This window comes from Cryptomeria japonica, chromosome 11, assembly GCF_030272615.1.
Source record: "Cryptomeria japonica chromosome 11, Sugi_1.0, whole genome shotgun sequence".
Classification (NCBI taxonomy): domain Eukaryota; kingdom Viridiplantae; phylum Streptophyta; class Pinopsida; order Cupressales; family Cupressaceae; genus Cryptomeria; species Cryptomeria japonica.
This window is the reverse complement of record NC_081415.1, coordinates 196638903-196653127: the sequence shown is the minus strand read 5'-3', so window position 1 is coordinate 196653127 and position 14225 is coordinate 196638903. Positions and strand designations below refer to the sequence as shown.

Below are 14225 nucleotides of genomic sequence, written 5' to 3'. Positions count from 1 at the left end.
GATGACGGTGGGAGCAATACCAATCGTACCCATTCCAGGATTTGGGCAGTTGAGACCCCGACCTCCATTGCCGACACCCTCTAGTGTCAGCACATCAGTCCCAACAGGAGGCGTACCAGTAGTTTAGGCACAAAATGTGGCAGAGGGAACTCCAACAGTATCTTCATAGCGACCTCCTTGCATTGAGTCTATCATACTGAGGGAGCATGTGCACACAGAGGTGATGGCAGTGGAGGGCACAGTGACCGTAATGGCCACAAATGATGATGCCACCATGGATGAGTGGCTGGGTCCCAATGAGATGCCTCTTATGCCACCACTAGGACCCCCGCCTGCCTCACCCTAGCCACGTCCTTTTTCCCGAGATTGTGGACCTAGATGAGGGTAGTTCTCATCAGGAGGAGGGGTGGCAAGAGTTGGCAATGGACTTCCTGCAGGACACAGTTGGGTTTGGGGAGGAGACGAAAGAGATGCAGCAGCAAATGAGGGCCACTACAGAGAGCCAACCAGGGATCATGGGGATGTTTCTGGAGGAGATGGGAGCCAGTACACAGAGAATGGCAGCGGAGGTAGAAGCCAGTGCGCGGAGATTGAGAACCTCTATTCAGGAGCAGGCTCTTGGGCAGCCGACGGTTGAGGGCCTCCTCGCCTTTGTCACAGGAGGGTGTGCTGAGGAGTTTGGGAGATGTTTTGAGGCTCGGGGTTGGCCTGTTGTGGAGACTCCGGAGTTGTTGGAGGAATGGCGGTGCAAGGAGACAGCTGGGGCTAGTGGATTACACTTGTTGCTACAAAGGGTAGAGCAAGCATTCTGGGATGGGTACTACCAGCTCAAGCATATCCAGCATAGTGCATCTGCAGCAGAGACAGAGCGGGTGGCGGCCATCATAGCTCGGGAGGAGCTAGTCACTCGCCTGCACAGGATGGAGATGGAGTTGGCACAGCAGAGGGCCCGAGCGACCAGTTTGGAGGAGGAGTTGGCTTGTACCAAGGCAAAATTGGCCCAGGAGACGGCAAGGCAAGCACAGGAGGTGGCAGAACCGACAGCCCTTGAGACCCGTATCACATCTACCCTAGAGGAGTTGGACGGAAAGCAAAAGGAGCTCTTGGAAGCGATTTTTATGGTGAAGAAATCCAAGCAGTCGGTAGCTGAGCGAGATCTGAGGCATAGGACACAACAGGTCCACCAGCTGAGGGAGTAGTTGGCAACGACAGCACCATCGGCCCCTTCTTTATCAAGGACGTCCTTTGTACCCCCTCAACTCTGATTTTTCTTATTTTGTGTTGGTGTCATTCCCCATTTTATTTGTAAGTCGCCCAGAGACCTCTTTTTTGGGGGGGGGGATGATGTTGTCGAGTAATTATGTCATATTGTAACTAGAATGTTAAGCGTGTTAAGGGTCGGTGGTTACCTGACAGTTGCCGGTAGTTGGCACCGGGCAACTTGTACCGACACCTATATATATGTACTTGGGTTCCTATTTCAATGTGTGGATATTGCTTAGAAAAACTATGTTTTGAATGTACTGGCATTTTGGAATCAATGAATACAGACATATGAGTTCTTCTCACTTGCTCCTACAATTTCATCATTAGGACCTGCGATCCACTAGTGTAGCATACTTCATAGCAACAAGTCATTGGCTCACTCCACCTTTTGTTATGACGTACTTTGTGAATTAGATTGTAATGAATTTTCAAGTTCAAACTTCAAAGTCAAACTGTGTACTCGTAGCATGTTACTATCTAATACTGTACTATGCATTGTGTAAAGTAAACAGCAATCTGAAAATTGATGAAAAAAATTATATTCAAAATTCACGATCTAAACTTTGTGTGTTTGTGTGTGTGTGCACGGATGCACACAATTAAATTGTCTATAAATATTATACCGTTTTTATTTTTTTCTACATTTTTGGGTTCTTCATTAAATCTTAATGTTTTGAAAACAATCTTTCTATTTTTATTTATTGATTTATCACCAAGAAAGATTTTGCTACAATAAAATATTCTATAAACTATTAGCGAATTCCACATCTAATATTTCTTGTAGATGTTTACTACTCTAGTTAAATGAGGTAATGCCAATACCACTCCTAGAAAGATTGCTGCTGCATACAAAGGATTTTCTGCTATGAAATATTCTATAAACTATGAGAGAAATATTCATCTAATATTGCTAATAGAATTTTACTACTCTATCTAAATAAGGCAATGCCAATACCACTCCTAGAAAGATCACTGCTGCATATAAGTAGCCAATCCATGCAGGATCTCCCCGCTGCATTGACTGCACAAAAAGCGCATAGTATAGAATGTCAGTAAAAGAAGCAACACAAAGGCATTCCATTCAGTTTGATTTATTCTCTATCTTAAATTCATCAAATCATTAACCTCCATACGCAATTACAAACAAATTGCCTTCAGTCCCATATATACATATATAATTCTCTTCTGGTGCTAAAAGAGGCACATAAATCAAATAAAGAAGTGAGGGACATATCCTTTCAAGATCCCTCAAATTACTAGAAATCAAATAGATAAACTTCACAATTATGTCAAACACCTAGCTGAAATGTACAAATAGATACACATTCATATATCTTCTTATGGAAATTTAAGAATTATTTTTGGTCAGCAACTAAAACCATGCTCACATACACTATGTCAAAGTGTTGAATAGAATAATTTTGAAAGATTCTAGAAAATATTGTTTAATTTGTTTACATCAATGTTTTGAATTAGTATTTTCGCACATTGTGTTGTGCCATTTCTACGATTTGGTTATCTTTGGCTCTCATCTTAACGTAAACAAATTATACACATTTTTTCCAGAATCTTTTACTTTCAAAATAATTAACAGCCAAAATAAGGACAGGAATGTATATGTCACCTCACAAACTTTTCCAAATTTTAAAATATCTTCCTTAACCAATGAAAAACCAAATAACAACAATGCAATCCTTTGGAGGCTTCATTGATTTTTCAGATTATGTCACTCCTGGTTGTACTGCCTAAGTAGGGTTGAAATATTGCCTGATTTTAATCACATCAAATAAAACCAGATCATAAACTTTTTCTCCAAATACTTGCCAATAAAAATAAAGCTTGCAATAACTGATCTGATTACTTTTATTCATTCAAAGAAAATACATATCTATGGAAAAGTAACATTAACATCACCTAGAACTGAAATACATGTACCATACACTGTTGTTCACAAAATCAGGATGTTTTGACATTCAACTTGGACACTACATTCAAGTATGAACTTGGAAAATAAACTAAACATGAGTACTGTTGTGACATTTTCACACATCACCACATTGCAAATGGGGATACCTCTTTTTCGCTGGTTAGCTTAGTGGTTCTGTCTTAGCTTGGCGACAGCATTAGCCTTTTGCTTATGTGATGGATAAGTCTTGTTGGTCAAGAAGAATTTTGTCAAGTCAAATGTCATGTCCCAATCTTTGACACAAAAAGATAACAATGAACAATTGTGGGATCAAGATTGGTTACATAGTACCAATAATAGGTGAAAGGAAAAGTTTAAAATATTTTATACAATTAACATCCATATGTTTGCACTAGACAGAGCAAGTAATGTATAGAATCACCATCCATATCTATGTTGAAGAAAATGACCAAACTCAGAGAATGATTCGTGACAGAAGAGGAGGTTTAAGTATTGAGGAGTTCAATATAATTATTCCAATGATGAGATATATGTCTCTATAGTGGGAACGATTCACATAGTAGGGATATGATGTATTTTGTTCCTATGGCCGTAAATATCAAGTGGCCATCGGATATTGAAATTAATTCTACTAAAACGATACATTCAAAGAAGATATATTTGGCAGAAATGACATAATCGCGGCACCTTCTGTTATTGCAATTATTAATACATTCAACACAATATCAGCGAATTATAGTCACACAGGATAGTCATTGTTTATAGCAATCTGGAAAAAGGAGCCAATGTGAGCATCTATATTCTTACAACTGATTACAATTTAGATATCATTGGCAAATACGCTTAAGGCACTGTAATTGCAGCAATATTTGTATCAATCATTTCATCGATATTTTACGAAGGGTGCCTACTTTATACTTCAGAAGGAAGTAACGCAATAGTAGCACGGAAAATAATGAGATCAAATAGCAAAGGATCTTCGAGCATGAAAACTATAATCCATGTACAATGATCATACCTATGACACAATTACAAGACAGTGTCATTAATCAGGTCCAAGATGATATCCATCATACCAAGTAGTACGTATGCATAAAGTCATCACTATTAAAATAGTAGGTCGATAATAAAAACCTAGATGATAATCCATTAACAAACCGATATCTAAAGTGGAATGATAATTGTCATCTATTAAGGATATGTGTGAACTAAGGAAAGGGTGCAATCCTCATGATAATGAAGATGTCAAGATTAATCAATCTGATTATGGAATAATACAATTAATAAAGGATATGAAGCAAGGGACAAGACACGTCTCATTCATTGCAACAGTTCATTCATGAAAGGTAATATAAGAAGACAATCCCAAATCATTCAATCTGATTATGGAAAAATACAATTAATAAAGGATATGAAGCAAGGGACAAGACACGTCTCATTCATTGCAACAGTTCATTCATGAAAGGTAATATAAGAAGACAATCCCAAATCATTCAAGGGGCATGGGTGGAGTATGGAAAATAAAATAATACATTTATGCAGTTGCGGATTATTTGGAGGATTGGAAACCAGAGTCAGTGCCATTTGCTACAAGGGAAGACTGTATATATCAGACACAGCATCCATTTAGTGATGGAAGATTCACAAGGACATATAAGGAACAGCAGACCATCACATCATTCTAAGTGATATCTAGAATCTTTATTGCATATGTTTAAGGGCCAAGATTAGACACAGCAAGAATAACATCAAGTACATTGCAAGTATATCAGACAGAGTTTTACATCAAGTGAACTCAGACAGACAATAAAGATCTTCTTTGCATATGCATCAATTTTTCATATCTGAGACAGCAAGTTAATCTTATCATTATTATATTGAGTAGACCAAATCTTCTTGCATATGTTTTAAGCCATCAAGATAAGTTTAATCTTCCAATATTATTCTTAGCATTATGATTTAAGTATTATAGTAAAAAAAATTAGAGTCGATGAAATTATATTTATAAATATATTACGATTCTCAATTTAAGTTAGAATTGTTGTTTCAGGACTAAATCAAGGTAAATCCCGAATGGGGACATTACATCAAAATGTTGTCAAGTCAGGATATTGTGAAAATTGCTAAGTGTTGAACAAATCACTTCAAGAAACAAAAAAGGAAATTATCAATTTAAAAATTCAAATTGAGGAAGAGATTAAATCTCAACTGAAGGTAAAAGAGTAAACTTGTGAACAACTTGAATCTGAGGTAGTTTCTCTAAGGAATGACTTAGAAAAAACAATCATCAAAATGAATACAAATCTCAAGTTTGAGAAAAGCTCTAAAATCCTAGAAGATATTATTAGTAGTCAAAGATCACCAACCATAAATACTGGTCTTGGTTATGAAGAAAACAAAGAAGATTCACCTAAGAAATCGAAAGAGGAAGAACCAGAAAGATATGTTGAAGCAAAGTTACAAGACTCGCAGAGTCTAGCACAGACTCAACAAGTCCAAAGGCGGGTCATCTTTGCCGAGTCCAAGGGACCCTAGACTCAAACTCGGTCGAGTCTGGCCGGGTCTACGCAAACTCACCGAGTCTATCAGACTCGGCAGACTTGCTGAGTCCTGAGCTCGGGACTCTATCATGGAATAAAAGCTGAATATGTTTTCTCTCTTACCCTAAAAACTCATTTTTCTTGTTTTCAAACACAAGGAGAGAAAAAGAGGCATTTGAGCAAAAAAATAGAGGCACTAAAGAGTAGACCAGCAGATAGATTGAAAAGGAGATTGCAATTGTTGATTGTGTGTGCAAGTTAGTAGCTTACATTCAAGCATTTAAAGGAGTTGAAGAAGGATTTGGAAGAGGTCTCCACAAATTTCAAGGTTGATGATCTTGTCTTCAGCGATGAAGACTTGGAATGGGTTGATCAGGTGGATAGAAAGGCAAAGGTAGTAGCGATAGTCCACGAGGAGGCTAGAGCACAAGGAGACCCATTGGAGGACCCCGAGTCTAAGGATGATGTGGATGAGGATGTTGATGTCACTAAGGCTGAGCCCAAGCTTGAGACACAGGCAGATATCATGGTTGCAGAACGTTCCAGGACCTATCTTAGGTGCACACGTAGGATGGTCGCGGGGTGGAGTGATCACTGATATTGGCTCCTTTGAGCCTTAGACTTCTAGGCTCTATCTTTTATGTTGATATATGTTTTGAACTTTTGATGCCATGGATTTCATATTCCATGAATTTTGTAGACATTTGACACTATTTATATTTCTATTGTGTTATTTAGTTTAGCTTATTTCCTTTATCTCAAGCCTAAAATTTATGTTTATACTTATGTGATCAATGTAAACTTGTGTATGTGTTCAAAGTAGCTTCTATTTGATGAGATTATTGTGTCTTTAAGGTTTATTTATTAAAGGATGCATGAGAGAGGTTTTAAATCCTTAAAAATCTTTGAATTTCTTGGGTTATTCAATTTGCCAAGTCTTGGCCGAGTTTTTGTCGAGTCCGAGTCTTGTAACTATGTCTTGAAGTATTGATAAACCCTATCAAAAGTGAAGATAGCAAGAAGGATCAAGTCCCACAAAAATCAAGCACGTTTCTAAAAGCTAAGGAGGACACATTCATAAAATCCTTCCAAGGCAAGCACATACATCTAGGTTCCAACATGCCTTCTATGGATATTGTTGCTTATGTAATCGATTTGGACATAAAGAAAGAAAATGCAGTGAACAAGTGAGATACAAAAATGGATGGATCAATAGAAATCCCTATTGGTGGGCAAGTGGAAACTATCATTCATATTCTTCTTAAGAATTTGTGTGCTACACATGTAATAACTATGAACACCTAGCATGGCATTGCAGATATGGTTTTGTGAAATCTCTTAGGGAATACATGATAAAGGACACCGTCACACCATGATCAAACAAAAGGAAAGAGCTACTATGGTATGGAGAAAGAAACTAGACCAAGATAATGAAAAGAATTGTAAAGAGGATGAAAACAATCCAAAAGAAGTATCCTTGTTGGACAAGATGTGTTGAGAAAAATTGATCATGTAAAATTGAATGGTTGCGTTTATGATTTAAGAGTCCCCATTGATGCAATGATTCCATAGGAGAGACATGGATAAAATATGATAAGAAACCCTTCACAAGTAATTTCAAAGAAAAAGGTTACAACAAGGAAAAGCTATGACAACATTAATCTCAAGAAGGAAAATCATGAAACTTAAAGCACAAAAAGCGAAATCCACTTATGCGATAGATCAGAAACAAAGGAAAGTGATGAATTGAAGATATTAGATGATGAAAAATTGCATGCTCTTAACCCATTGAAGTATCCCTTGCTAATTCTGATCCAAATTTGCTGATTAGAGGCTCAAGGAATATTGTCAAACACTTTGTATGCAAAGTTGTAGCTTGCTGATATGAATTTCAGTTTGCTGTGTATGCTCTTAAAATCAAGTAGAAATGATGCAAATGCTTTGAAATGAATGTCAAAAGATCTAACAATAAGCTGGGAACTTGCTTTTACTCTTTTCAAATGCAAATACATGAGTTCTTACGGTAAAATGCATACCTACAGCTAAGTAGCATTTTCAGAAACACTTGACATGTAAACTAATGTGCATCTACAACCAAATACCCAAAGACAAATAATGATGTGCAACTCCTTCCTTGTATTAATATGAAGCCTATGCTGAGTATAAGCTGATTTGATGAGCCAAGACTCTTGGCCTCACAATGACATGTAAATCTGATGAAAGCACACCTACAGCAGCAAGCTAATATGACAATGCAAACTACATCTAAAAATCATGAAGAACCTGGTGTAAATAAGCGACCATATCCGATGAAGAGTGGCAACTCTTTACTTGACAAATGGTGCCTTCTCCTAGCCAAATCGAACTTCCCTTCAATCAAGTGTGAAACCCGTGTGTAAATTTCAACATATTGCCAAAGTACCATACCATTTACTGTTCACGCCACTATAGAAGACAACATAAATTTAGATTTGCAAATGAGTAACTCTTAATCTTCCACAATCTTCAGATCTGCAATGTTTGCCCTTTTAATTTGCTCTCAAACCCTGCTGTAACATTCAGGGATAAATATGTAGTTGATAATATGAATTTGTTTGCAGACCTTAGCTGCCATTATGCTAAAAACATGAATTAAGAACCTGCAATAAACGCCATAGTGATTCCTGAGTGAAACCATCTCATAATGGTGCTTGGGTTTCCGTCCAACACCAAGAAATCCAAGGGACTTTATCCTTGAAATAGTCCAATCACTGAAAATCAGCAACAATGGAGGAACTCATAACATGCTCTTGAAGGAAGACAAGGTTTGTTTATAAAGACTCCTCAAGCTCCAAATTAATCTCCACGCTCAATGTGGGATAAATCCTCCTTTACTTTTAATTCCTCATTAGTTTAGGTGCCTAAATAATTAAATTACATGGCCCCCTTTTAATGATGAATGGACCCTTGAGTTATAAAGTGCAAATATAACATTAAGATATAACTTTTGTATTAATATTTGACTTTATTTCATTAAATGTCCCTTATAATATAAAGTCCAAATATTTGTGAGATTTTGCCAAGATCAAGAGCTCAATGAAAAGTACAAAATAGAGAGACAAAATATAGGACAAGAATAAACTCTATTCTCATCAATAGATAAATGATCAATAGTTCAATAGTTCTTCATACAATGAATAAGAGCCTGCATATATTGGCAAGGCTATATGGATATGTGAGCACACAAACATGACATCTGGCTGAATAAGAAACAAGGGTAGGTAGGAAACAGGTGTGGTAGGTAGGAGACACAATAAAATATTCCACATGAGGTGGATCACCTACCGAAGGTGGAATTATCACTCCACAATAAGTGGATATGATAGAGTAGTAACAAAATCACACCATAAAAGGTGGAAATTCTCCTAAACACTATCCCAATGTGGCACAAACACCCAAGTGTCTCATACCCAAACTACTATGAAATGCATGAACCTAAGTAAACTTATGTAAGGTGTAATAATATCCAACATGAATAATTAATTACACCAACACCCCCCCTTAAGTGCAACTTAGGGGAATGCACTTAAGTCTACAATGCAACTAAGTAGTGCAAGATGGGTCCCAGCTACGAGGCCATGTTAGGTACCCATGTACAAATGCAAATGTACGCAAACCAATGCAATGAAATGTCTCACAAAGTGGGGAAAGAGAGAAAAACCCAATGGGAAAAAACCCTCCCCCAAAAAGAGAAATGAAAAACATACAAGAGAACTCTCATAGAAGTGTGTGAGGAACAAAACCCCAAGTGAGGAAAAAGTCCCCCCCATATGAGAGAAGAAGAGAAACTAGGTAGCTGTTGCGTGTCTAAAATTGCAGAACTACGACTTCATCCGGCCAACACAGAATAGAATGCTAAGTATCCTATCCTCTCTTGAGATAAGGAAATCCCTATTGCTGTTTTAAATTGATCAATGGGGGATGACCTCAAGGTTTTGATTGTCAGGTCTTGACTGTAGGATAGCTCAGCAGTTGATGTGTTTTGTTAGAAACACAAAGGGGACTTACGGTTAGACAGAATTGGTTTTGCACATGTTCCCTAAAATCTTACAGTCCTATTTCATCTGATTTGCTTTTAATTTGATGCTACTTCAACTTGACTTGTAGGTTTCTTTTTAATAAAAAAGGGGTAAAGGGGGAATAAGGATAAAGAGTACTAAGAACAGCTAGCTAACTTAACTAAGACAACATATTTGAACACATAGACGGAAATCTTAAAATAAGCAGAAATTACTTTGCCAGCTAATTAGCACAACTAGGTAAAAACCAGTGCAATCATCTAGGAACTTTGAATTTTCAAGCTGCTAAATACAAATGCTGGACTCTTACACCCATTCATTCAAATCTAACAACCGAACTTAACACAAAATTGGGCTCAGACTAGCCATGCAGAGGGAATAATAATCAATTATTTCCTAATGGTATGAACCAAGATTTCCATCAAATACATGCATAAACAAAATGTCTGAGAAGTAAATACAGTTGCAGAAATATAAAATAGATGGAGAAGAGGACCATGCACTCGCAGTAAAAAGGACACAACTTTAACATCCATTAAAATCTGTATATATTTTGCCAGAGTTTTTGCAACAATCTTTAACTTTCTGCCTAAAATAAAGGAGAAACTAACTCCTTTATATAGAGTTCTCAAAATGGATGAATGGCCAAGATTAAACTTAGACAAGTGGGCCAGATTCATCCTCTAATCAAAACTGCCCATACCCATAAATGGGAAGCAAAATATCAACAACAACCAAAAGGTAATCAATAACTACCAAAAAGGTAATCAATAACTACCAAATATAAAGCTGCTCGAAAAAGTGCACATGCACGGAGCTCAAAATTTACAATAGCTTTGGTAGTTAGGAAAGAACTTTATGTCTGAAAAGTGCACTTAAGATTTAAAAGAAACATAAACTTTTAGGAAAGCACTTTTCCCTTCCCCAAGGTAGACTCTTTTTCCACAAATTTGACCTCGTCGCGTAAGTATTCTCCCTAGATATCCCAATCCCCTACATGTTCTACCCGAACGTAATCCTAGAATCTTAGGCACAACTCGAACAGTTCGATTGCTGGAGGCATAGGAGGATTAAACATTTTATACTGAATACCCTCTAGGAGGCTATCTACATTCTCCATCTCTTCTCTCCAGTATAATTTATGATCCTCAAAACACAATATATCTGCCTATAGCCCACTAGCAAATTCCAGGTTCTCCGTGGAGTTGGTGACTTTGCTTTTCATTCTGTCGTCCCACTGTGGTTGTACCTCATTATCTATCATACTACTCTTCTAGCCAGGGACCATTGATTTGAGGATCTTTTCACCAAGATCCTTCACATTTGACAAAGCGTCATCGCACTTATCTTGCATTTTGTTGATATTATCCTTCACGTGGTTCTTCATGCTGAGAATCCAATACCATTCTTTGAAGGTATTGACATCATAGGGATCTAGGATAATATCAAGTGTGGGGATTTGAGTGCAGGTCCAAAATAGAGCCCTTATGAGGGGTAATGCCTTGGCAATCGCCTCATGAGCATTATAACATTCTTTCCTCAGCTTACACATTTTGATAAGAGTGGATTCCCTATGGAGAGCCATTTCTCGCACATCTTTGAAGATTTGCTCTCCCTTTTCCTTAATGCCCTGAATCCATTCCCTGACGGCCTTGGCAGTATCACGCACTCCATCAAATTCAGCTGTGGTCTTTTGTGCTAACGCCAATGGGGGAACATGGGATTCAGTGGCATGCTGCAGCGGCCTCAATAGGTGATCTATGTACCCTTTAGCTTGCTCAGCACGAGCCCGGTACATATCTCTCTCAGCGGTCATTTCACTGAGCTGTCTGAGCATATTCTACACGGAATCTCTGAACTCTTCCCTTTCCTGCTCTTTGGTGGATCGCCCTATTGGGATGGTCGCAACATTGTAATCAGCCAATGCAATCTGATCTGCTAGCTTATCTGCAAGCGGGGTGGCAATATGAATCGTACGGTTCCTTTGCTCATCCTTAGTGATCCTGGAGTAAGTCTTTGGCTTTTTCTTACCCTTGGATTTTATTTCTTCTATTCGAGAGAAGATATCCTCTAGGTTAATTGGTGGCTTGACAACTGCTTTCCGCTACGCACGAGCAATTAGCCAGTCCTAAGGGATGGTCTGTCTAGATGTAATTGCCAGATTCCCACTCTATTCTTTGGAGGCTTCAGCTGGCTCACCGACTACCTAGAATTAATCGGTCATAGAAGGAATGGATGCAGTATCGAATCCCTTACTCATGGCTGAGTTCTCTCCTACCTCGCTGAACAATTGTCGAGTATCCTCCTGTAATGGTTGCTCTTCAGTTCTGCTGGGCTCTTGAGTCTCATCCCCTTTTTGTTCTCCCTCAATAGTGATGTCATCCTTGTCGTCGATATTTAGTTGTAACTCATGCCTGCTTCCCTAAGCGAGCTCATGCTTACTAGTCCCCTGTTCAGGTGCAATCTCTCCCTCTTCAACCTAATTTCCAGGTTCATCAGAGCCAACGACCTTTACCTCTGCATCTTACTCACTTTGTGTCTGAGGATTATTTGCCTCGAATGCATCAAGATCACTCTATGAAGGCGAAGCGGGTATGTAGTTAAGTTCAACCACATCATCCTCCGAACTACGGTCCTTGGATGATGAACTAACCTCCGTCCTTCTGATGGGGATCTTTTCTCTCCTTGTTCTTTTTGATGTTCGAGTCCCTCTATTGGCTCTTCCTTTCTTTCTCTTCTTTTCAGGTTTCTCAACCTCTTCCTTTGGCGTGCTTGAGGTTCCCTCATCCTCCGAAGACTAGGAATCGAGACTACCCATTAGATTGTATGCAAATTGGGTCCCTTCATGGGTCAATCTCTCAATTTGTTGGGATAGCCAGTAATCGGTATACCTCCTTGGAGCTTCCATAACTGCCTCAAAATCTGTGATTGGGTCCTGAGTCCAATCAATGCCTGGCAAGAGGTTCTTGACTACCTCAAATTCTCAGACTTGCAAGCAATTTCCACAGTCCGTCACTTGATCTGGGACCTGGCAGTACTCATAAAGCCGCATTTGCTTAACACTTGGCCTAGAATATTCATGCCGACGGACCTCAAAGTCATCGGAACAGTTGCTCCAATAATCCTCTATTGACGCCTTGGCCCTGTAGTGCCTGCCATAGGCTCTCTTTGCCAAATTATCATGATCGAAGCACTTCCTAGGGAAATGTTCCTATAGGCCATAGGACGCCAATTCAACAAATGACTCCTCAGCTTGCACTAAATATTTGAAATGTGCATCAAGGGTACCTAAAATCATGGGGAAGGTGAACCCAGATTGCTTCTTATCTCTGAGTAGACTGCCTGTTGGGTGTGCCTGTCTTGCAACTTCCATGAGGACTATTTTATCTGACGGATAGCATGGAAGCCGGAATGGTGTTCCCTCAAAGCCCGCTATTCTGATGTAAGTGAACCTAGGAAACTGGATAAACCACGCACCATATTTCTCGATCAAAGTGATAGCCTGTTCTAAGAGACTTATATGCAATCCTCCCTGCATTAATCAGACCAGGCGCATTGTAAAGGCATCATTGACATGCTCATATTGACCAATTGCATAGGCAATGTTATTCTTTTCTCTTTGAGCAATGTCATAATAACGCAGCTGAGGGTAGCATTCGTACACCTTCACCTGATTCGGCCCATTTCCGATCTCACCTTTCTTGATTAACCCCGTCAGCGGCTGGTGTCGGGCAAACATGTAGACCAAGTAGGAAGTCATGGTAAAGTACTTCTTTTCCTCAAGCTCAATCAACTATGTATGGATATTGTCACTGATGATCTGAGCCCAATCGAACTTAGACTTCCCACTGAAGACCTTCTCAGTAAAGTAGAACATCAATTCCTCAAAAAGATTAGTTTGAGGGAGTCCCGTGACCCGGCTAAGTAAGGTAACCATATCACCATACTCGTGAAAATCACTTCTGGGGGTCTTTTTACTCATTCTAATGCTTGGGGGCCTTCTTTCTTTGTACCATTCTTCATTTATCAATGTTTTGCATTTAGCAGGATTCATGTCATAAGCAACCTGTGCCTCATCAATAGTTGTAGCAATAGGATTATCTGGAAATGGGATATCAAATGCCTCCCCAAGGGCTTCAGATGTGAAATCAGCTAGCACCATCCCCTCTAGCACCACTGATCTAGTTTTTGGCTGATAATGTCTAGCAGCCTCAACTACTAATTCATAATTCTGCACGGTCAGAGGGAAACCAACTGCCTAAGCAATACCACTCTCCATCATCCGTCTGGGCCTGCCATAGGTGTTTGGAGAGTACACCCTGTTCCTGAAATCTTGGATATCTATGTGGCCCAAGTCCGTGTCTCCTATGTTCTCCCATACACTCTGGACCTTCGACTCCCTAACTCCTCCCCTTTGGTCTTGGTACTTCATTC

General features: G+C 39.0%; 1 protein-coding gene across 2 annotated transcripts in view; it reads right to left on the bottom strand.

Annotated features, from left to right (window-relative positions):
• The window catches only part of LOC131044024 (ABC transporter C family member 2), a 270472-nt gene that overhangs the window by 160387 nt on the left and 95860 nt on the right, over positions 1-14225 (bottom strand). For both annotated transcript variants that reach the window (XM_057977288.2, XM_057977287.2), the window contains exon 9: positions 2222-2287. In XM_057977288.2, coding sequence (XP_057833271.2) covers positions 2222-2287 — 66 coding nt within the window. The remainder of the gene's footprint in view (positions 1-2221; positions 2288-14225) is intronic.